Here is a 25,860-nt window from a genome sequence, read left to right on the forward strand (position 1 = left end):
TCTAAGATGGAAATTTCGAGTAGATAGCCAGACTTTGTCACTCGGCTTTAAACTAGGGACTGCTCGTCTTTTTCGGTCGTCAAAAACTTTATACCGTTGAGAAACCTTCTTGAGGGATAAATTAATCTTTCTCCAAATCTGAGAAAACTGTTGAAGGGCTGAGGCAGCCGCAGGCACATCTATGATGGCTAAATCTTGAAAATCTGGTACTCTAGGATGTTGACCATAAACTGCGAAAAAAGGAGTAGTATCTGTAGAGGTATGATAACGGAAATTATGAGCAAACGCCGCCCAAGGCAATAACTCTACCCAGTCATCCTGCGAGGTAGAAATATAAAGTCTTAAGTAGGTCTCAAGCTCTTGGTTTACCCTCTCTGTCTGACCATTTGTTTGAGGATGATAAGCCGTAGAGAATTTAAGTTTAACTTGCAGCGCAGAACACAGAGCCCTCCAAAACTTCGCCACAAACTGTACACCTCGATCAGATATTATTTCTGTTGGAAGTCCATGTAACCTAAAGATTTCATGAAGAAATAACTGTGCCAGCTTTGGAGCAGAGGGCAACCCCATGAGTGGGAAAAAAGTGCGCCATTTTTGAGAATCTGTCAACCACTACCCAGATGGTATCATACCCTTTGGAGGGAGGAAGATCCGAAATAAAGTCCATCAACAGATGAGACCAGGGACGTCTTGGGATAGAATTTGGTAGCAACTGGCCCGCGGGAGCCTGACGAGGAACTTTGTGTTGTGCACATTTAGGGCAAGAAGCAATACATTCTTGGATATCTGCTTTCATGTGGGGCCACCAATTAGTTTGAGATAGAAACTTGAAAGTCTTTAAGACTCCAGGGTGACCGGTAAATTTGGACGTATGAGCCCAGTACAGAAGATCTGGACGACGCTCAGGAGAAACAAACATCTTGCCTGGAGGTGGAACTTGAGACACACCCGTAGCTGCAAATACCACAGGATTGAGTACTGGTCGAGAAGTTTGTTCTGACAATTCCTCGCTTGAGCTCATAGAGCAAGATAATGCACCTGCCTTAACATTTTGTGAGCCAGATCTAAACATTAACTTAAAGTCAAATCGAGAGAAAAATAGGGCCCACCTTGCTTGCCGAGGATTCAGACACTGCGCTGCCTTTAAGTAGAGGAGGTTCTTGTGATCCGTGTAGATGGTAATAGGGAATATCGCACCTTCCAGCAAATACCTCCATTCTTCAAGAGCCAATTTGATTGCTAACAGCTGCTGGTCACCGATGGCATAGTTAATTTCAGCGGGCAAGAACCCGCGCAAGAAAAACCCACAAGGGTGAGTCTTACCATCAATGCCCACCTGGGACAGGACTGCGCCCACACTAACCGTTGAGGCGTCTACTTCCAGAATGAAGGCCTTGTTGACATCTGGCTGTTGTAACACAGGAGCTGAAATAAAAGCCTGTTTAATTTTATGAAAAGCAGACAGTGCTTCGTCAGACCATTGGGAAGGGTTTCCCCCTTTCCGAGTAAGGCAGGTAATTGGAGCTATTAATGTGGAAAAGCCTTCAATAAACTTTCTGTAGTAATTAGCAAAGCCAATAAAACGTTGAACTGACTTCAGTGTTGTTGGAAGAGACCAGTTCTGTATTGCTTCTAATTTAGCTGGATCCATTTGAAGGTCTGTCCCGGAAATAATATATCCCAAAAAAGATATTGAGGGAGCTTCAAACGTACATTTAGATAATTTGCCGTACAGATGATTCTGCCGAAGACGTCGGAGGACCTCTTTTACCTGTTGGCAATGAGAACCTAAGGCACGGGAAAATATCAAGATGTCATCAAGGTAAACTACCACACACTTATACAGGAGATCTCTAAACACTTTGATGACAAAGTTCTGAAACACGGCTGGGGCATTACTCAAACCGAAGGGCATCACTAGATATTCATAGTGGCCATCACGAGTATTGAAGGCGGTTTTCCACTCGTCACCACTTCGGATCCTGATGAGATTATAGGCCCCGCCAAGATCTAATTTCGTGAAGATGCAGGCACCTCTGACTCTGTTGAACAACTCTGTAATAAGGGGTAACGGGTAGCTGTTCTTAATCGTGATGTCATTTAAACCCCGATAATCGATACAGGGGCGTAATCCTCCATCTTTCTTTTTAACGAAAAAGAATCCCGCACCGGCTGGGGAAGAGGATGGACGGATAAACCCCTTCTGTAGATTGCTTGGGACTCAGGAACTGAGAGAGGGTATGTGCGCCCTCTAGGTGGCTTGCTCCCTGGAACTAAATCGATAGGACAATCCCATTCTCGATGGGGAGGCAAGATATCAGCAGCTTTTTTCACCGAAGACGTCAGTGAATTCCTGATAGGCCTCTGGAAGGCCAGACTGAGGTTTTACACTTGAAGATCTTATTGGATGTTCTTGGGCTAGACATGAATGTAGACAGGAAGAACTCCATGCTGTTAGCTGTAATGTAGACCAGTCGAATTGTGGATTGTGCAATTAGAGCCAGGGCACACCCAGTACAATCTCATAGGTAGCTTTTGGTATGACCAGGAATTCGATGAGCTCGGAATGCAGGAAGCCCTCTCCCAGAACTACCGGTTTGGTTTGCTGAGTGATGGAACCTTCAGCGATACGGCTTCCATCCACGGCAGTAAGGTAAACTGAACGAGACAGCTTTGACACTGGGAGATGGAATCTATCCACTGCAGCTTGTGTGATAAAGTTTCCAGCAGCACCACAATCCACTAAAGCAGACAGAGACTGGAGACCATTTTGGATTTCCAAAGTAACAGGCAATATAAGATCTTGGGATGAAGGAGCTTTATTTAATGTCCCTAACTTGACATCTCCTTTACAAGTTAGGACCTGGCGTTTCCCGACCGAGCAGGGCAGGAACCAATCAGATGACCAGCAGCAGCACAATAGAGACACAGTCTTTCCCTTAACCTTCTGGACCGCTCTTCAGGTGTTAAACGAAACTTGTTTACCTGCATGGGTTCATCAGCAGTAGTAGGCAAAAACTGTACAGGAGGCATAACTCGGTGCTTGCGAAGATCACCTCGGGAGCGTTCACTGGTTCGCTCGCGTAAACGCAAGTCCAACTTGACACATAAGGAAATTAGGGCTTCCAGTTGCTCTGGGAGATCTCGGGTAATCAACTCATCCTTGATGCGGTTGGAAAGACCATACCAGAAGGCGGCAACCAATGCCTGGTTGTTCCACTTCACCTCTGATGCCAATGTCTGGAACTGGATAACATACTGACCCACAGTACGTGTTCCCTGGCGGATCTGAAGGAGGTCTGAAGAAGCAAAGGTCGTACGCCCAGGTTCGTCAAAGATGCGTCGGAATGCGGCAACAAACTCTGTGTAGTTACTCAGCAGTGCATCTGCTCGCTCCCATAGTGGGGAGACCCAGTTCAGGGCAGAGCCAGATAAAAGAGAAACAATATATGCAACCTTTGCGCTGGGTGTTGGAAAGTTCTGTGGCAACAATTCAAAGTGGACTTCACATTGATTCAGGAATCTACGACACATCTTAGAATTACCATCAAATTTGCTTGGTGTAGGAAGATGAATGCGAGACATTGAACCAGAAGCAACTGGAGGGCTGGAAACTGAGGAACTAGGAACTGGAACAGAAACTGAGGATGACACGGGAGGAACTTAAGTTGAAGAAGTAGTGAACACCTGAGGAGAGTCTCTTACTGCTGATGAGCTGTGGCTGAAATCCGGAATAAACAGGAGAACTGCAGAGTGATGAATGGAACAATGAAAGTAACCACGGTGAATCGCTGGAAACAGAAACACAGGAACCAGGAGAACTAGAAACACCATATGTGACTCGTTGTCCGAGGCGATGTGACTTGAGCCATGGACTGAAACTTGTACCCCTTGCTCTGCGGTGATTGGTCACTGAACTCTGGCTGGAAGCACAGCGCTGGATTGGATGCTTGGGTCAGCTGAGTGCAGGTGTCATGGCAGCGCTCATACAGGCCGGGCGCCAGCACACAGCAAGACACACACGGGACCAGACTCAGGTACTCAGCGACACTGAAGATGACGCTCGCGGTCAGCGCATCCATGCAGCCACGACTGGGGCCATGACCTCCAGAGGCCTGCACACCAGCGAGCTGGTAAGTGAGACGCAGCTGAACGCCGATTCCTGACACACGGGGGTATATTTACTAATATTTGTGTTTTAGCCGTTTTTAAGGGTGTTTTGATGGTATCGGGTGTATTTTACTGCAAGTTTTTGAATCCTGATACGGTCATTTACTAAGCTGCCGAGTTTGCAACATTCGTCTTTTCCGATGTCGATGTGATTCGTAATGTCAGGCAGTGTTTTACGGGAGTGATGAGTAAAACACTGCCTGACAAAACACAAGGAATCCCGGCCGGATCTGTGAGATCCGTGTAGGGCTTCATTGTGCACCTTTAAAATAAAAATTGAAGTGTTAAAAATCAAGAAAAAAATTGCGTGGGGTCCCCCCTCCTAAGCACAACCACGGGGGTCTCGGACATGGGACCCCTTTCAGTGCGTGGTTCGGGTTTTTCGGTTTGTTTTTTTGCCAAGTACGTGGATTACAAGCTTAGAAGAGGACCGATATACACTGGATTTTTGTGAGCATAATTTTATTTTCAGGTACCCCATGGATTCTACTTGGAGAAGTGAACCGACCCTCGTGTGAACATAGGTAAGTATGTGTGAATGTAGGTGTGCATGTATGTAATAAAGTTTTACTTTCAAGGTGTGTGAGTTCTGTTTTTATTTGGGTATTTTTTTTGTAGTAGTACTACAGGTACCAGCGGGCCCGTTTTTCCACCACATGCTGGTACTTGTGGTTCTCCAAGTACCAGCTTGCGGGGGAGGCTTGCTGGGACTTGTACTACTGCCACAAAAAACAATATTCTTATTTTTACACATGTCTATCAGCCCCCCATCCGCAGCCCTTGGATGGGGAGGGACAGCCTCGGGCTTCACCCCTGGCCCTTGGGTGGCTGGAGGGGTGGGACCCCTTGATTTAAGGGGCCCCCACTCCTCCAGGGTACCCCGGCCAGGGGTGACTAGTTAGTGATTTAATGCCAGGGCCACAGGGACCTATATAAAAGTGTCCCCCCGGCTGTGGCATTATCTCTCTGACTAGTGGAGCCCGGTGCTGGTGTTAAAAATACGGGGGACCCCTACGCTTTTTGACCCCCGTATTTTTGGCACCAGGACCAGGCGCAGAGCCCGGTGCTGGTTGTTAAAATATGGGGGAACTCCTGTCAATTTTCCCCCCGTATTTTTGCAATCAGGACCGGCTCAAAGAGCCCGAGGCTGGTTGTGCTTAGGAGGGGGGACCCCATGCAATTTAAAAAAAAAGTTTTTACACTAAACGACCCTTTCCCATAGATAACCATGCACAGATCTCATTGATCCGTGCATGATTATCCAAACTCACCAGGAAAAAGCAGGTCTATTTTTTTGCTGCACTTGAGCATTCAGAGACTAACACCCAAATACGAATTAATATTGAATACCCGTGTTGTATGAAATAACAGCCGCATTTGACCGATGGTCTATTCATTCGTATTTCTGAAATTAGCCTTGAAAACCATTACGAATAGCCCAAACACTGTTGAGATTTGAGTTTAGTGAATTCCCGTGTTGGGACTTAGAAAAAAAACCACAAATCGGTCAAACTTGGATTATTAGTAAATATAGGCCACGGACCCTGCAGAACTTAGTTATAATGCCACTTTCAGCGTCTCATCCATTGATCTTGCTGAGCATAAAGCTTTGGAACATGATGGTCTACAAATTCAAAACCATTTAGTACACAGGGTGTTATTCACAGGAATTCCAGTGGGAAATTTTCCAGAATTCAACGAGATGCTCAGCATTACTCTCATCTCAGTTTCTCATCCTGTCTGACAGCATACAGTCGTCATTCTCTCGATTGGTGGCTGGTTTCCTATCATCTCCTCCAGTGATGATTGTTGGTCACTAAAATTGAGACATTGTGTCCATGGATGCAAGTCTCTTAGGATGGTTGCGAATCTCTTGGTATGGGGTGCCATAATATTACATTTTTGGCTCCAGACCCTTTGGTCACTGTCGGCAAGTTTGTATTCATTCAGAAAACGTCACAGAGGTGGCATTTGTAAATCATCATGAAGGCACAAAAAGCGTGACAGCAATGGGGTAACAGCCCAAATCCTTTCCTGGGCAGAGACCTTTGTTCCAGCACACTCAGCGTTGTTTATAACGGGAGTAAAAAGCCAGACTTCTGCAGCAGAACCAGGTTTCTTCCATAGCAGTGGTCACTCAATCCAGAGGTCTTCCAACAGTTACTTCGGAAGTGAAAACTTCTGCAAGTATATCATGAAGCCTCTCGACACAACTTCAAGATTTCACTGTTTTGTGTGAAATACATGAGACTTTCATCTACTGTATCTGTTTCCTTCGATCCCAAGGTTTCCTTGAGTTCTCAAGCACAAAGATCAACAGGTCACGACTCCCACCCTCACTTTATTTCTACACAGAGTTCCCTACCTATTTCATATGGCTTCAACTGACACATCTATAAATAATGGGGGTTTGGCAGAGAAAATTTTCTTGGTTTTGCTGCCAAATGTAGTAACTTTGTCCCCTGAAATGAAGCAGTCCCTTAAACAGTGTTTCCATTTAACCACATGGTATTGTTTCACTATTCTAGACAGAGGTACACCTTTCTGACCCTGGATGTTGTTCCTCTGGGATGCGTTTGGCATCCCAGTGGTCGAGATGTCGGCGGTCATGTGAACAATTGCAGAATCCTGACACCCCTCAGGAGACCGTCACTGGGACACTGACCGCCGATATCCAGAATGAGAGTGTCAGGGTGGGGGTTAGAGTTAGGGCCCGGGGGAAGGGAAGAGTTAAGGTTAGTTACTGGGGGGGGGGGGGGGAGAATTAGGCACTTTGGGGGTAGCTGTAGCCAATGTCCCTGGAAGGTTAGCCGTAGCCATGGTCCGTTACGTGACCGCCAGGTAGGGGAAGGAAGGATAGAGGAAGGAGAAGGGGTAAAATATTTAACCCTGTCCGATGTCAGCATTCTCATTGTTGGGATGCCATGGTCGGTTATGTGACCGCCAGCATCCCAACTGCTGGCATTTCATACCCAACCCTTTCCTATAATGTTTCTAGAATCTTCAAATTTAATTCATGTAATTTTTAAAAACACATTACTTTGTATAAGACACTGTGTTACTCAGGGCTGGTTCTAGCCAATTTGGCAACAAGTGCGAGATTTAAAAATGCGCCCCCCCCATTGACATTAAAAAAATGCGCCCCACCCATAGACATAAAAAATAAAAATATGCGTGCCAAGGGTGCATGGGCTCACTGAAATGGGCGTGGTCTCATTAAAATGGGCGTAGTCTCTCCTGAAAAGACTACATTACACCCCAGTTTTTGACGCTGCACCAACAGATCACGGCCATCACAGGGGAAAAAAAATTCCACCATATTAAGCCCTACACAATAATGCCCCCTGCACCATATTATGCCACACACCACAATGCCCTTGATACATTATGCCCTATAGTAAAGCTTCTAATTACTTTAAAATTACCTGCTTGTTGCCAAGGGTTACACGCACTGTGTGTCATGCTGGTTGCCAGGGGTTTCATGCTCTGGGATCCATGCTGGTTGTCAGGGGTTGCATGCTCTGGGATCCATGCTGGTTGCCAGGGGTTTCATGCTCTGGGATCCATGCTGGTTGCCAGGGGTTTCATGCTCTGGAACGGGTGGCAAGATCGTCGCCAGGGCTGTGTAATGCTAGTTGCCAGGGCTGTGTAATGGTAGTTGCCAGGGCTGTGTAGTGTTCGTTGTCAGGGGTGTGTACAGCACCCGCCAGCCGGCCAGCATCTCCCCCTCCTCCTGGCCGCCAGTCAGGTGCTGCTGTGTCTCATGGTGCTACCCCTCCTCCCTGTCATTACTACTCCGCTCGGGGTGCGTAGTTTCGTGTAATAATGCTTTTGTGTCATGACGTCACAACGCAAATGCGTCATTATGCAAAATTCCGCCTCAGAGCAGAGTAGTAGTGATGGGGAGGAGGGGGAGCACCATGAGACATCTAAGAAACAGCACTGGTGTTACTAAAATGCAAAAATGAACAATCCCAAGGCGCAAAAAAGAAACCTATGCAGCTGAATACACACAAAGGGACCACCAAATCCCTACAATACAGGCACAATACAAAAAATTGTGGTATAACCAGCGCTCGGTCCGGTTTCAACATAAATGTCCAAAAAAGTCCAATAAAGGAACCTTCTGCAACGTATCTTATGGAAGTCGATGAACAACTTGTGCAGAGTGTGTTGACTTCTGATCTTCACTCCATACAGTTCCTTTCAGTGAAGAATTTACCTCAAATAAAAAATAAGGGTAATATAGTGTAGTATGTCTATGATCTAGGATATCACCCACATGGATTTACGAAAATGGTGGAAAGAACTGCGTACCAAGACTCACATAGTGAATGGATGTATAACTCCCATAAAGGTATCTTTAGTCACCGATCGCCAATAGATAAATGAACCAATCGTGAACACACCTTTAAACAACGATCCCAATATGAGGACGTACCGTACTCACATAACAAATGATTGAGGTACTCCTATAAAGGTATCTTTAGCCACCAATCACTGATCGTGTAAAATGAGCAACAAGTGGACACACCTTCATACAGTAATCCCTACAACGGGACGTACCGTACTCACATGACACATGACAGTTGTAATCCCATAGCGGTTTCTTTATTGCCGTCCTCCAAATGTATAGTGGTTTATAGGGGGTGGTGGTATGTGAATATAATCTCCCAAATGGAAGAAAGCCCACCAGAAAAAGAAACCAAATATTGGAGTTGGCAACTGACTTTAAGAAATTTATTACAGACAAGATAACTGAATAAAAATGAGGTGACAAGCTTATGATGGAACAAAGGTATACCTGATCGGCAAGACCGACCGTGAATTACCTACCAAGGAATGCCTGAGCTATCTAATCCCCGTAGTACAAGAAGAGTTCAGTGGCGCTTCTGAACCGACATGTTTCGACCATAATATTCGGTCTTTTTCAAGGTTGGAGAACGCCACTGAATAGAGCTGTCTTTAACTGCTGCCAGCTTCCGGACGCCGTATGCATGCGGCCGCTGACTTCCTGTCTCACTCCGCTTCCGCCAACCGGCCAACCATGACCGGAAGTCGGGAGCGGCTTGGAAATAAACTATAAAACTAAACCACGGACTTTTAACTGACCCGTAGTCCAGGTACCACAGACTAGGTGGCTCTGATATACAATTCTGTACACAGAAAAGTAATCATTAATTCCATTATGTTCTATGGACTTACGGCGTCTTATGACGTCACTTCCGCCAACCGCCACAAATCCCCGTTAGCGGCCAACCACAGCCGGAAGTGGCGTCTACTAATGTCACTACCGCCAACCATTCAATAACCTCCTTTACGGCCAACCATAGCCGGAAGTACCGGGTAAAAAAACCCAAAACGAAAAACTAAAACAACAATACCTAAAAACCTAAGATTGGCCCTAAAGAATGGCCAATAAACCATGTAACTCCATGTTATGCTAAAATAACACAAAGCATAGATATATGTTAGTAGACATAACTAATACAATAGATAAAAAATGGAATGGTAATTATAGACCATTAAATATAAATGAATACCAACCATTAACACGACCCTAAAACAGGACCCACTAACTACATATAATGTTAAATCCAGATATATAATCCTGGAGCAATACCATAGATGTACAATACTTTACCAATTAAATATTGCTAAACACAAAGGATCTAATGGATAAGGATAAGGTATATATAAAGGGCACACCTAAATAGGAATATAGAAAAAGTTACAAAAAAATCCTTCCAAAATTTAAAGGAACCATTTCAATTCAAATTCATGATTGAGTCCCTTAGGTGCTAATGTATTTAAGTCATAGATCCATTTCATCTCTTTCCTAGCTAATATGGAATCCTTATTGTGATTCCTCCAATTGTCCCTTACTTGATCTATTCCCCAAAAGCTTTTAATATGTTTGACTGAACTTCCATGTACATTCTTGAAATGCAAAGAAAAGGGATGGTTCTCATTACTTTTTTTAATGTTCCGTATATGTTCAGACCACCATACCTTAAGTGTTCTGGTGGTCTTACCTACGTATATCATATCACATGTGCATCTAATGGCATATACACAGTATTTGGAATTACATGTGATGAAGGGTTTTATCTGATATGTAACACCAGCATGGCTAAAACTCAATGTTTTTTTGTCATCATTAGTACAAGATTTGCACATAGTGCAATCATGACATTTATGAAAACCCTTTTGTCGGGTATGCATACCCCTCTTGGTATTAGAAAACGCACTTGATACCACTCTATCTTTAATTGTGTCTGCTTTCCTGTAAATAAAATGAGGACGTTGCGGCAATATAGTGGATAGTGTGGGATCTTCAAGTAATATGTGCCAATTTTTATGAAAAATGGATTCGACTGATTTGTGAGAACTATTATATTTTGTATTAAAAGATAAAACGTAGGGATATCTCCCTTTGTCCTTCTCTTTGGTTTGTAGAAGCACCTTTCTATCTGTGCTCGATATCTCCTGAATGGAACACTCTATTTTATTAGGGTCATAACCCTTACTAACAAATCGTTGTTTCAAATCACAAGCTTCATTGTTAAATTCGTCTGCTCTGGTACAATTTCTTCGCAGCCTGTTTGTCTTGTATTTCTCATTACTATGTAACTGCTACATTATATAATTTCTGAATGATCGTAAAGCGTGCTGACATATTTAAACTGATACTGTTTTCTTCCTTATATGTTTATGGACCTATTCCATTATCCTGTGTTGTTATTGATTGTGTTGCTGTAAACAATTTCAGTCAATTAAAATAAATTATTGATAAAAAAAGAGATATCTACAAGTCGTAGTACGCCAACATTCTCAAAAGGTCGTTAGATCCCGGGTGGCACCTTTCACTTCGACCAAACCTGCTAACAGACGCTTTACACTCTACACTCTAGTTTCTACTAGTGATGAGCGGATTCGGTTTTACTCGGTTCTCAAAACCGAATCTTATTGGCTCACTGATGTCACGTGTTTTGGATAGCCAATAAGATTCGGTTTTGAGAACCGAGTAAAGCCGAGTAAAACCGAATCCGCTCATCACTAGTTTCTACACATGGGACCTTCCTCGTTTGGCTTTAACAGACTAGTTTTTGAAACCAGGCTTTATAATACTTCTCTCTCTTGGTAGTCTGTACTATGCTGCGAGCCCAGACACTGGTTTTGTCTTGCACCTACCACAGACTATGAAAACTCTACATCTTGTAGTTTGAACAGAAAAGGGTTCACACTTCCATGTTTCGCCTCTCTCGTTTTTGGCCTTCCTTCATAAGGGATTAGAGGCTAGTTTAAAGTTTTGTCCTTTGTAAGTACAATTTTCAGTCCTGTCAATTTATTACCAGCTTTTGGCTCTTCTTCCAGAGGTTTGTACCTTTTACAGGGCGTGGTGCATATTCAACTACCTGTTTGTGCACTGATAGCAGCGTGGAATCTTAATCTGGTCCTACAGGCTTTCAAGCAAGCTTCATCTCAGCATTTACATTCAGTGGATCTTCATTTTGTTACTTGGAAACTGACTTCTGTATGGCTCTTGCCTCAGCTCGGCAAGCTGAGGCTTTTTCTCATCTTCCATGAAGCTGCCTTTTTCTCATCTTCCATGATGAAAGAGCGGTTCTTCGTACTGCTTCTACGTTCCAGCTGACAGTCTGGCTTGCTTAGACATTGGCTGAGCTCTGTAGATTTCCTTGGACAAGACTTTTCTGCCCTCTGTATGGATTCTCTGCTTATTCTTTACCATGGACATTCACGTGGTTAGGTGGCTATGAGGGGACCCATTACGCATTGTATACATTCGGTCATAATTCTAGCCTGTACCACATCAGATGTCAGCACACTAATACATTGGTGATCTCTTGCGCAGTGTGACACAGGACTTAAGCAGAACAGGTCTGTCGTTCAGCTTCCTGATCCTCTGTACACAAGTTTGATAATTTTCATGTCTTTGCCTATGGCAGTGCCTACTTTGGGCATACAGTTTTCTGGTCAGGCTGCCTGAGCATTCTCACCACTGGGGGTGGCGGTTGAATGTTCCATGGTCCAGTGTCCCACAGCCTTTCTGCAAGAGAAGATAAGATTTTTATCACTTACCATTGAATCCTTTTCTCTTGGCGGACACTGTTTCCCCCCCCCCCCCCGTCCCGCTTAGTCATGCGAGGCTTTGGCTTTTGACCATCTTTTCTGTACTGGTTTGTTATGTTGTTCTAACAGTTTCATTGGGTTACTGCTATTCCTTTCCAGACTAATTTAAAGAAGTACTAGAATTGTTGGGGGGTTGCAGGGGGGGGGGGAGGAGCTCAGATTTGAAACTTACAGTATCCTAAGTACCAAGCTCCAGCGCACCCTGCAATCCCATGGTCAAGTGTTCTCCAGCCTGCTAAAGAGAAAAGGATGCATTGGTAAGTGACAAAGAATCCTATTATTTTTGATTTTTTTTCAGAGGGCATGGCCATGCCTCCATAATTAGGTCATGTACCGACATAGTACCTTGTTCCGGACAGTCTCTCTATGGCCCTGCATATGCTCAGCTCTGCATATCCTGTACTTTCATCTGCAGGCCCTCAGGACACTTAATTAGCTTCTGTATACTTGCCTCAGGTTCTATGGGTGTTGTAGACACCCACGAGTGGGAATAGTCCCTGTGGGTCGGCATTCTGTCTGCCGATATTTTGATTGCTCGGGATCCCTGCATCAGCATGGTGACCGCCGGGATCTCAAGCGGTATAGTTATGACAGAGATGCATACAACTCTAATTCAACCTTAGTAGCTGATACAGTAGTTGCATAAGGATGGCTCGGTTGAATTCACAGTATGTAAATTTGCAAATCCCACTTGCAAAATGGATTTGCATGCAATTCCTAATCAGCCTCCAAATTCAATTGTATTTGACTTATGCCCCCACCAGGGGCATTTTAGCAGAGGAGGTGGGCATTGTGCAGGTCGGTGGAAACATGGCGGCCGCCACTTTTTCCGGAGACCAAAATCATTACTGTGCATGCGCGGAAGCCATTTTGGTGGTGATTTCCGTCGCGACTGCAGCTCCCGATGCTGGACTCCAGAAAGGTAAGTATTAAAAATGGGTGCAGTATGTGCGGTGTGGGCCCCTCCTGGACCCAGGGGCCCGTGTGCCCCGCACACTTTGCACCTATTATAGAAACACCTATGGGTGCCACTGAAGGTTTCCTAAAGCCTGTTGGTAATCAACTTAAAATTGCATATATCACATTTTTTTCGGCAGTCCTATATCTTTTTAAGTCTAAAATTATATATTATATATTATCAGAATTTTTCTTAATTATCTAACCAAAATGAAAGTTAATTAGCAGCAATAAACCCACCCTTTTCTGTCCTGTTCTTTAATAAAGTAATTTGCTGTTATATCTTTTGAGGATCTTTCATAAACACATTAAAGTAAACATTTGTTTAGCAGTGATCTGCTTTACCCCAGTGCTTTGTTTAAATTAGCTTGTTTGCATATTTGAAGTTTAACTTTATTTTTGAGTTTATAAAAATAATCAGTTCTTTTAAAAGAGTTAACAATCATGTTACTTCAATGTCATCTTTCTTTTGGTTTGCAGATCAATTAAGAAGAGTCTTCACATGTCAGTCTCAAGAATGGAAAAATATCTTCTTATATTTCATATGTTACTCATCTGTGGTACAAAAGTAAGTAATGTATGATAGTATATAATGGCACAATACAAGAAATCACCTGTGTGGGAATATTTATGCTGCTTTGTAACGTACCTGCCTACTTTTGAAAAATAATTTCAGGGAGATGGTAAAAGCAGTACCTATGAGTACAGTGTTAAATTGAACGTGTTCGGTTTTGCTGTGCCCATTCTTGCTCATTAAGATCTACTTCATGGGTCTTCAACCTGTGGCCCTCCAGCTGCTGTGAAACTACACATCCCCGCATGCCCTGCCACAGTTTTGCTATTAAGGTATGCTAAAGCTGAGGCAGGGCATGCTGAGATTTGTAGTTCCACAGCAGCTGGAGGGTCGCAGGTTGAAGACCCATGATCTACTTGTTGATGAAAAGACACTGATACCTTTTAAGGCTTGTTCATGTATTGTGCAGTGGTGCATGCAGGAGTGGTTTCCGAGTACCTGGAACACCCCCCTGATGAGCCAAAAATTTTTTGAGGCGGAGACAGGAGTGTCTCCATCTCAGTAAAATCTGCGAACACAACCACGGAGCAGCTGCAGCAGAGAGCTATGTACTGTAGCTCTCTGCATAGAGAATGTCCCCGGGGAGATGCTGGCTGTGTATGGCTGCACATGTCTATACTCACACAAGTACACACATACACAAGGAAACCCCCTGACTAGATCCTGCATTTGCCCCTGCTGTGTATTACAAATGTGGTTCCATATAAGTGTCCACAAGAAACATAATTTGAAATGTATGTAGCCATAGGAATCATTGTGCATTATAACCAATGCAGGGAAATAAAGCTTTTGATCCTATATGATTGTATATATCCCTGATTTCATTTTGTTCCAAGTACGTAACAGCTACATCAGTGGTTCTCAAAATGTGTACATAGGCACCCTTAGGTGGCTCGGGGCACTTGCAGGGGTGCCTTGGATTGGTGGTCCCGGACCAATTCAAATTATTTATGGTCAATGTAATAGACAAAATCAGTGGTGGTTGCTATCAGTCATAAAGAATGTGGACAAACAGAAGACAATATTGTCCCTCACCATATAACTGAACTTAAAGATGACATATAAACACTTTTCACTTAATTTAACAATTTTTTTGGCCAAGGGGTGCCGTGAAAAAAAAAAAATTATGATACTTTAAGCTCCGTGATTGTAAAATATAACGAAACTACTGAGCTACATAATGGAAGTAAGGTGTAATCAGGGAGATTGTTAGACTGTTCAGGCAGTCAAAGAGATTGCTTTTATGTCAGGGAGACTCCCTGAGATTCAGGAACGGTTGGCAGGTATGCTTTGTATCAGTCTGATCTATCTCAGGGATGTTTTTAAGATGCCAGCTGTCGGTATCACGGCAGTCAGAATACCAATGCCGGAATGCCGCCAGAATGACGGTGCTGGCATCCCGACAGGGTCATGAGACCGATGCTGGTATCCTGACAGCCAGCATCCCAAACGGAAGTATAGCAGGCAGGTTAGGGTCAGGCGGGAAGGGTTAGGTTTAGGTGACACATGGGGGGGTAAGGTTAGGCTGTGGGGAGGGGGTTAGACATTTGGGGGGATAAGGTTAGGCTGTAGGGAGGCACCACTGGGAGGAGGTTAGGGTTAGGCACTGAGTGGGGAGTGTTAGGGTTAGGCTGCAGGGAAGGGGAAGTTAGGTTTAGGCACCACCGGGGAAAGGTTAGGGTTAGGCACCAAAGGGGGAGGTTAGGGTAAGGCTGCGGGGAGAAAGGGTTAGGGCAGGCCTGGCCAACCTGTGGCTCTCCAACTGTTGTGAAACTACACACCCCAGCATGCTCTGCCACAGTTTTAGTAATAGCAAAAGTGTAGAAGGGCATGCTGGGACTTGTAGTTTCACAACAGCTGGAGAGCCACAGGTTGGCCAGGCCTGGGTTAGGCGGCAGGGGAGAGGGAGGAACATACTTACCTGGTCCCTGTCGGGATGCCAGCGTTGGTATTCTCATTGTGCTGTAGATTAAATAAATTAGTGCGTTAATACCAGTAAATGCTTATTTCTCTAGTTAATAGTAAAACTCTAATGTAGCCCATACACTTGTACAATATAGCATACAATCCTTCGATTTCGATCGCATCTGTGCAATCAATCGCATGATTGTATGCATATATTGAGCACCCTGATGCGCGGGCACGCTGCTTGAATATTGCGTTGCAAAATAGTAAGTGCTGCACTTAATGCTTATCGCATCGCAGTGCGATCGCATGTGTTTTTAAAAAACATGCGATATATTGCACTGCGATGCGCGATGGGCAGCCACTCCCACTCGGTGGTGACGTGCCCATCACGTGATTACCATGCAATGTATCGCATGATTGCATGGTAGTCACTTTGGCTGTTCAGGTGCGATGAAATCGCACCTGAACTGACGGTGCGATGCCCCGTGATGTTGCGTCGCTGAGCATCGCACAAGTGTATGGGCACCATAACTCTAATCTAAGAAAAATATTTGACTTTTCTCCTTCATCCACTAGGGGACACTGGAATACTCTTTACAATGGGGATATAGGAGGTTGCAACCGGGAGCTGGCACTTTAAATTTCAAGAAGTGTGACTAGCTCCCCCCTTTCTATATACCCCCTCCAAGCCAGTCTTTTCAATGTGCCCGAGGGAGCTGGTCACTATCTGGACTTCTTAATTATTTTTAACATTAGATTCACAAAGCATTTGAGGATAGACAGGCAGCATCTGCCCCTGCCTGTCTGCGATGATCAAGCTGCTGGGGGAACCCTAGCGCAGCTGTGTGTGGCTCGCGCCAGGGTCCCCGGCTGTGGAGACCACTGTCTCTGGGGTAGACCGGATGCCACTGCGTGAAGCACATGTCAGGGTCCCCCATCAGCCATACCACCACTGGCCAGCATGGCAGGTTGTAAGTATAACCCTGGCCCCAGGTTAGCTGGTGGCCAGGTAACTTTACTAAAGGGCGGTTTAGGAATATGCAGCATGACAATTCACTGGTCCTTTTTAAAATAAAAAAAAAAGGCTCCATAGTGGGGGGGACGGAGCTTACCTCTGGAGTTTGCTCCTTGCTCCCAGCCGCCCTGGCACTCCCTGCAGGAGGAGCCACATGCAGGCGGCCATCTTAGAGAGCAAACACACATGTGCTGTCCCTGCTCTTTCCCTCAAAACTACTGCTTCTGCACTGATGAGACAGTGCTGAGACTGTGACACTAGCCACCCCAGGCATTTGTGAGTAATACAGTGGAGTTGTTAGGCTGGTAGGAGAGCTTTTGCTGCACAGGTAACCTACTTTAATTTTGTTTAAGTTACTGATAAACGTGCCTAGCACTGTAGCTTTGTTGTAGAGTTCTATTAGGGCTGGTTTGACACTCCTCCCTAACTGTCTCCCCTCCTACCTTGCTTCGCCGTCTCAGTCTCTATATTTTACACTGTCCATTACTAACTGCTGTGTGTTTGTGTATCAGTGTGTTTTACCATGGCTGAAAATGGGTTCTAAGGCAGTACAGAAGGTTTTTACCTGCAATAAGAGTGCTGCAGAATTCACACAGGGTAGATCAGATACCTCCCTGTTTTGTCAGTTTCAGAGCAGCCTGCTTACAGTTCACAGGTGCAGGAATCTCCTGCTTGGGCAACACAACTCACTGATGTGATGTCACTATTGTCTTCTGAGCTAGCAGCCTCCCGAAAGGATGGAGAGGATTCCAGATCACAACAGCTGCCCCTTTTCCTCAGCCTGAACCTGCTTGGGTGCAGTCCCTAGCAAAATCAGTGGAAGGGCTTTCTAAAACCATGTTTCCTCCCAGACGCCTTCCCTGGTAACCCCACCCCAGTTCTCAAAAAATAGACCTTTGCCCTCAGTATTACAGTTTGAAGGCTCTGAGGAAGAAGACATCAGGGGAAGAACAGGTTTCAGAAGAGTCTGAAAATGTTATATAGGGAATAGAGGCGCTTGTTGCTGCAGTGTGTTTAGTGTTAAAGCTTTAGGTACATGACCAGGGCCCTGGGCACCCCTCTTTATTTGGTATTTATCAAAAAGCGTTGGCCTAATTTCCGGTTTCTGAGGAACTGGATTTATACCTGAATGTAGCCTGGGAACACCCGGATAAAAAATTTCATGTGTCCCATAGGTTTTTATCATCCTACCCTTTTCTCTGACGTCCTAGTGGATGCTGGGAACTCCGTAAGGACCATGGGGAATAGACGGGCTCCGCAGGAGACTGGGCACTCTAAAAGAAAGATTAGGTACTATCTGGTGTGCACTGGCTCCTCCCTCTATGCCCCTCCTCCAGACCTCAGTTAGAATCTGTGCCCGGCCAGAGCTGGGTGCTCCTAGTGGGTTCTCCTGAGTTTGCTAGAAAAGAAAGTATTTGTTAGGTTTTTTATTTTCAGTGAGATCTGCTGGCAACAGACTCACTGCTACGTGGGACTGAGGGGAGAGAAGCAAACCTACCTGCTTGCAGCTAGCTTGTGCTTCTAAGGCTACTGGACACCATTAGCTCCAGAGGGTTCGAACACAGGGCCCGACCTCGATCGTCCGTTCCCGGAGCCGCGCCGCCGTCCCCCTTGCAGAGCCAGGAGACAGAAGAGAAACGACGAAAACGGCGGCTGAAGACTCCTGTCTTCATTAAGGTAGCGCACAGCACCGCAGCTGTGCGCCATTGCTCCCACAGCACACCACACACTCTGGTCACTGTTGGGTGCAGGGCGCTGGGGGGGGGGGGGGGGCGCCCTGGGCAGCAATTATAATACCTTTTGGCACAAAATGCACATAATACAGTCTGGTAAACTGTATATGTGCAAAACCCCCCGCCATTAAGTTATACAAAACGCGTGAGAAGCCCGCCGCTGACGGGGCGGGGCCTTCTTCCTCCGCACACCAGCGCCATTTTCTCTTCACAGCTCCGCTGGAAGGACGCTCCCCAGGCTCTCCCCGCAGTATCCCGATACAACAAGGGTAAAAAAGAGAGGGGGGGCACATAAATTTAGGCGCAAATAAGATAATAAGCAGCTATTGGGAAAAATCACTCTTTTTAGTGTAAATCCCTGTGTTATATAGCGCTGTGGTGTGTGCTGGCATACTCTCTCTCTGTCTCCCCAAAGGACTTTGTGGGGTCCTGTCCGTAGTCAGATCATTCCCTGTGTGTGTGCGGTGTGTCGGTACGGCTGTGTCGACATGTTTGATGAGGAGGGTTACGTGGAGGCGGAGCAGGAGCAGATAAGTGTGGTGTCGCCCCCGACGGGGCCGACACCGGATTGGATGGATATGTGGAAGGTCTTAACCGACAGTGTCAACTCCTTACATAAAAGGTTCGATGACGCAGCAGCCTTGGGACAGCCGGGATCTCAGCCCGCGCCTGCCCAGGCGTCTCAGAGGCCATCAGGGGCTCATAAACGCCCGCTAGCTCAGATGGTAGACACAGATGTCGACACGGAGTCTGACTCCAGTGTAGATGAGGATGAGACAAATGTACAGTCTACAAGGGCCATCCGATGCATGATTACTGCAATGAAAAATGTATTGCACATTTCTGATGTTAACCCGGTTACTACCAAGAAGGGTATTATGTTTGGGGAGAGAAAGCAGCCAGTGACTTTTCCCCCATCTGATGAGTTAAATGAATTGTGTGAAGAAGCGTGGAGTTCCCCTGATAAGAAACTAGTGATTTCTAAGAGGTTACTGATGGCGTACCCTTTCCCGGCAACGGACAGGTTACGTTGGGAAACATCCCCTAGGGTGGACAAGGCGCTCACACGCTTATCAAAAAAGGTGGCACTGCCGTCTCAGGATACGGCCGCCTTAAAGGAGCCTGCGGATAGAAAGCAGGAGGCTATCCTGAAGTCTGTGTATACACACTCAGGTACTATACTGAGACCTGCTATTGCTTCAGCATGGATGTGTAGTGCTGCAGCAGCATGGTCTGATACCCTGTCAGACAAAATTGATTCCCTCGACAGGGATACTATTTTGCTAACCATAGAACATATAAAGGACGTCGTCTTATATATGAGGGATGCACAGAGGGACATTTGCCGGCTGGCATCTAGAATTAATGCAATGTCCATTTCTGCCAGGAGAGTATTATGGACTCGGCAGTGGACAGGTGATGCTGATTCTAAAAAAACACATGGAGGTTTTGCCTTATAAGGGTGAGGAATTGTTTGGGGACGGTCTCTCGGACCTCGTATCTACAGCAACAGCTGGGAAATCGACTTTTTTACCTCAGGTTCCCTCACAGCCTAAGAAAGCACCGTATTATCAAGTACAGTCCTTTCGGCCTCAGAAAGGCAAGCGGGTCAGAGGCGCATCCTTTCTGCCCAGAGGCAGGGGTAGAGGAAAGAAGCTGCACCAGGCAGCCAGTTCCCAGGAACAAAAATCCTCCCCTGCTTCCACTAAGTCCACCGCATGACGCTGGGGCTCCACAGGCGGAGCCAGGTGCGGTGGGGGCGCGTCTCCGGAACTTCAGCAACCAGTGGGTTCGCTCACAGGTGGATCTCTGGGCTGTACAAATTGTATCTCAGGGATACAAGCTGGAGTTCGAGGCGACTCCCCCTCGCCGTTACCTCAAATCAGCCTTGCCAGCTGCTCCCAGGGAAAGGGAGGTAGTACTGGCGGCTATTCACAAGCTGTACCTCCAGCAGGTGATAATCAAGGTTCCCCTCCCTCAACAGGGCCGGGGTTACTATTCCACAATGTTTGTAGTACCGAAACCAGACGGTTCGGTGAGACCCATTCTGAATTTAAAATCCTTGAACACTTATATAAGGAAGTTCAAGTTCAAAATGGAATCGCTCAGGGCCGTTATTGCAAGCCTGGAAGAGGGGGATTTTATGGTGTCGCTGGACATCAAGGATGCTTACTTGCATGTCCCCATTTACCCACCTCACCAGGAGTACCTCAGGTTTGTGGTACAGGACTGTCATTACCAATTCCAGACGTTGCCGTTTGGTCTGTCCACGGCACCGAGAGTATTTACCAAGGTAATGGCCGAAATGATGATACTCCTACGGAAGAAGGGAGTTATAATTATCCCGTACTTGGACGATCTCCTTATAAAGGCGAGGTCCAGAGAGCAGTTATTAGTCAGCGTAGCACTATCTCGGGAAGTGTTGCAACAGCACGGCTGGATTCTGAATATCCCAAAGTCGCAGCTGATTCCTGTGACGCGTCTGCTGTTCCTGGGCATGATTCTGGACACAGAACAGAAGAAGGTGTTTCTCCCGGGGGAGAAGGCCCAGGAATTGTCATCTCTGGTCAGGGACCTCCTGAAACCAAAGCAGGTGTCGGTGCATCATTGCACGCGAGTCCTGGGAAAGATGGTTGCTTCTTACGAAGCAATTCCCTTCGGCAGGTTCCATGCAAGGATCTTTCAGTGGGATCTGTTAGACAAGTGGTCCGGATCGCATCTTCAGATGCATCGGTTGATCACCCTGTCCCTGAGGGCCAGGGTGTCTCTGCTGTGGTGGCTGCAGAGTGCTCATCTTCTCGAGGGCCGCAGATTCGGCATACAGGACTGGGTCCTGGTGACCACGGATGCAAGCCTCCGAGGATGGGGGGCAGTCACTCAGGGAAGGAACTTCCAAGGACAGTGGTCAAGTCAGGAGACTTCACTACACATAAATATACTGGAACTAAGGGCCATTTACAACGCCCTGAGTCAAGCAGAGCCCCTGCTTCAAAACCAACCGGTGCTGATTCAGTCAGACAACATCACGGCGGTCGCCCATGTAAACCGCCAGGGCGGCACAAGAAGCAGGATGGCGATGGCAGAAGCCACAAGGATTCTTCGATGGGCGGAGAATCACGTACTAGCACCGTCAGCAGTGTTCATTCCGGGTGTGGACAACTGGGAAGCAGACTTCCTCAGCAGGCACGACCTCCACCCCGGAGAGTGGGGACTTAATCCAGAAGTCTTCACACTGATTGTAAATCGTTGGGAACGGCCACAGGTGGACATGATGGCGTCCCACCTCAACAAAAAGCTAAAAACATATTGCGCCAGGTCAAGGGACCCTCAGGCAATAGATGTGTACGCACTAGTGACACCGTGGGTGTACCAGTCGGTTTATGTGTTCCCTCCTCTTCCTCTCATACCCAAGGTACTGAGGATAATAAGAAAGAGAGGAGTAAGAACTATACTCATCGTTCCGGATTGGCCAAGAAGAACTTGGTACCCAGAACTACAAGAAATGATCTCAGAGGACCCATGGCCTCTGCCTCTCCGACAGGACCTGTTACAGCAGGGGCCCTGTCTGTTCCAAGACTTACCGCGGCTGCGTTTGACGGCATGGTGGTTGAACGCCGGATCCTAACGGAAAAGGGCATTCCGGATGAAGTGATTCCTACGCTGATAAAAGCTAGGAAGGATGTGACAGCAAAACATTATCACCGCATATGGGGGAAATATGTTGCTTGGTGTGAGGCCAGGAAGGCCCCAACAGAGGAATTCCATCTGGGTCGATTTCTGCACTTTCTACAGTCAGGAGTGACTATGGGCCTAAAAATGGGGACCATAAAGGTCCAGATTTCGGCCCTGTCTATTTTCTTTCAAAAAGAACTGGCTTCACTGCCTGAAGTTCAGACGTTTGTTAAGGGAGTGCTGCATATTCAGACCCCTTTTGTGCCTCCAGTGGCACCTTGGGATCTTAACGTTGTTGTGTTGGATTTCCTGAAATCCCATTGGTTTGAGCCACTTAAGACCGTGGAGCTAAAGTATCTCACGTGGAAGGTGGTCATGCTGTTGGCCTTGGCTTCAGCTAGGCGTGTGTCAGAATTGGCGGCTTTGTCAGGTAAAAGCCCATATCTGATCTTCCATATGGACAGGGCAGAATTGAGGACTCGTCCCCAATTTCTCCCAAAGGTGGTATCAGCGTTTCATTTGAACCAACCTATTGTGGTGTCTGCGGCTACTCGGGACTTGGAGGATTCCACGTTGCTGGACGTAGTCCGGGCTCTGAAAATGTATGTTTCCAGGACGGCTGGAGTCAGGAAAACTGACTCGCTATTTATCCTGCATGCACCCAACAAGCTGGGTGCTCCTGCTTCAAAGCAGACTATTGCTCGCTGGATCTGTAGCACGATTCAGCTGGCACATTCTGCGGCTGGACTGCCGCATCCTAAATCAGTAAAGGCCCATTCCACGAGGAAGGTGGGCTCTTCTTGGGCGGCTGCCCGAGGGGTCTCGGCTTTACAGCTTTGCCGAGCTGCTACTTGGTCGGGTTCAAACACATTTGCTAAATTCTACAAGTTTGATACCCTGGCTGAGGAGGCCCTTGAGTTCGCTCATTCGGTGCTGCAGAGTCATCCGCACTCTCCCGCCCGTTTGGGAGCTTTGGTATAATCCCCATGGTCCTTACGGAGTTCCCAGCATCCACTAGGACGTCAGAGAAACTAATTTTGGAGGGTTACCACCTGCGCACTGAGGCAATGCCAACTACCTAATGAGTATGGCGAGCTGCTGATGTTTGTAGGTGATCTATCCTACTAGAAAAGTTTGCAGAGTATATATACAACACAGCGCTCAGCCCCTGATGATGAACTTATGGGGTGTCAGTGTTCACTTTATCTGTGTAATCTTAATTATATTAATGTATCACAGGTGTAAATCATAACTTATATTGATGTTGAAAAGATATTAATAATAATAATAATAATAATAATAATAATAATAATGTCAGCTTGAGGTACCAATTAGACTTTTATTGGGGAGTCACAGTGCTCCTCCCAGGCACTTAGTAGATAATATGGGTTAATTTTATAACTATTCGGGGTTAATTCAGTCCATGCAATTGCGTGAATTTCCTCCTGTACGTTAATTTTCTAGAATATATGACCCTTGTCATAGGTCCGTATAATTAATGTGTCCAAATGATCCAATCAAAATTAAGAATAAAAAGTTGCAATAAAGAATAAAAGGATCCAATTGCTGATCGCAAAAAGACAATGCTAAATGTGTTGTCACTGCCCTAAATAGGGCCGTCTTTATTCCTGCTAACCGCAGCAGATATAAATGTCAATTAGCTAACAGTACCCGGAAGTGCCGTAGCCGCCGGTGATTCCGTCGCCCCGAAGGTCCGTGCTTCGGTGTGCAGGCTGCACACAGATTCTCTACACCGGCCGGGGAGCGAGACGGAGCGACAGACAAACAAGCACAGCGGGGGACGAGAGGCTAAGACGACCAGAAGAAGAAGGGTAAGTGTATGCACCTGAGGGTTACGGGACGCCGCACCCCCAGAACATATATCCCCCAACATATATCTGCATTGACATTTATATCTGCTGCGGTTAGCAGGAATAAAGACGGCCCTATTTAGGGCAGTGACAACACATTTAGCATTGTCTTTTTGCGATCAGCAATTGGATCCTTTTATTCTTTATTGCAACTTTTTATTCTTAATTTTGATTGGATCATTTGGACACATTAATTATACGGACCTATGACAAGGGTCAGATATTCTTGAAAATTAACGTACAGGAGGAAATTCACGCAATTGCATGGACTGAATTAACCCCGAATAGTTATAAAATTAACCCATATTATCTACTAAGTGCCTGGGAGGAGCACTGTGACTCCCCAATAAAAGTCTAATTGGTACCTCAAGCTGACATTATTATTATTATTATTATTATTATTATTAATATCTTTTCAACATCAATATAAGTTATGATTTACACCTGTGATACATTAATATAATTAAGATTACACAGATAAAGTGAACACTGACACCCCATAAGTTCATCATCAGGGGCTGAGCGCTGTGTTGTATATATACTCGTCAGAGAAACTAAGAATTTACTCACCGGTAATTCTATTTCTCGTAGTCCGTAGTGGATGCTGGGCGCCCGTCCCAAGTGCGGACTCTCTGCAATACATGTATATAGTTATTGCTTAACTTAAGGGTTATTGTTATGAGCCATCTGTTGAATGAGGCTCAGTTTTTTGTTCATACTGTTAACTGGGTATAGTTTTCACGAGTTGTACGGTGTGATTGGTGTGGCTGGTATGAGTCTTATCCTGGATTCCAAATCCTTTCCTTGTTGTGTCAGCTCTTCCGGGCACACTTTCCCTAACTGAGGTCTGGAGGAGGGGCATAGAGGGAGGAGCCAGTGCACACCAGATAGTACCTAATCTTTCTTTTAGAGTGCCCAGTCTCCCGCTGAGCCCGTCTATTCCCCATGGTCCTTACGGAGTTCCCAGCATCCACTACGGACTACGAGAAATAGAATTACCGGTGAGTACATTCTTATTTTCTTGAGAGTACTCAAATTCAAGATGGAGTCGCTTCAGCCGGTTATAGTGAGACTAGAACAAAACGAGTTTATGTTGTCCGTAGACATCAAGGATGCTTATCTTCACATTCCGATTTGGCCTCCGCAGCAGGCGTTTCTCAGATTCGCCATTCTGGTCTATCACTTACAAGTCCAGGCTTTGCCGTTTTGCCTGTCATCTGCCCCCAGGGTGTTCATGAAGGTCATAGCCATCATGATGGCTCTACTTTGGACATAAGGGGTTACAACTGTCCCTTACCTGGACAATCTTTTCCTGAAAGTTCATTCCATGGGCCAGTTGCTTCAGAACATCAAAGTGACTCTCAGACTCCTCATTTGACATGAGTGGATCTTAAACTTCCTAAAGTATTATCTGCGACCAATGCAAAGGCTGCAGTTCCTGGGGATAATTCTCGACACAGTCAGCCCTGCAGAGGGGATTCCTCCCTCCGGAAATAGTTTCATGCATACAGGAGATGGGGAGGTTGGTTCTCCACCATTGTCAAGTATCTGTACACCTATGTATATGTCTCCTCGGAAAAATGGTGGCAGCCTTCAAGGCCATTCCGTACTGCCATATTCATTCAAGGCCTCTTCAAGTGTGTCTGCTAAGTCAGTGGTATAGATCACATCTGTTTCTCCATCAAAGGGTGACTCTATCACTGAAGGCTTGAATCTCACTTCTCTGGTGGCTGAACTCAACACACCTGTTGGAGGGCAAGAGGTTCGGAATTTGGGAGTGGACTCTCCTCACAACAGATGCAAGTC

General features: G+C 45.9%; 1 protein-coding gene across 1 annotated transcript in view; it reads left to right on the top strand.

The window, feature by feature from the left end:
• Positions 1 to 25,860, top strand: part of CALCRL (calcitonin receptor like receptor) — a 743,490-nt gene that overhangs the window by 82,923 nt on the left and 634,707 nt on the right. The window contains exon 2 of the mRNA XM_063934127.1: positions 13,762 to 13,849. Coding sequence (XP_063790197.1) covers positions 13,784 to 13,849 — 66 coding nt within the window. The 5' untranslated portion in view covers positions 13,762 to 13,783. The remainder of the gene's footprint in view (positions 1 to 13,761; positions 13,850 to 25,860) is intronic.

This window comes from Pseudophryne corroboree, chromosome 7, assembly GCF_028390025.1.
Source record: "Pseudophryne corroboree isolate aPseCor3 chromosome 7, aPseCor3.hap2, whole genome shotgun sequence".
NCBI lineage: Eukaryota > Metazoa > Chordata > Amphibia > Anura > Myobatrachidae > Pseudophryne > Pseudophryne corroboree.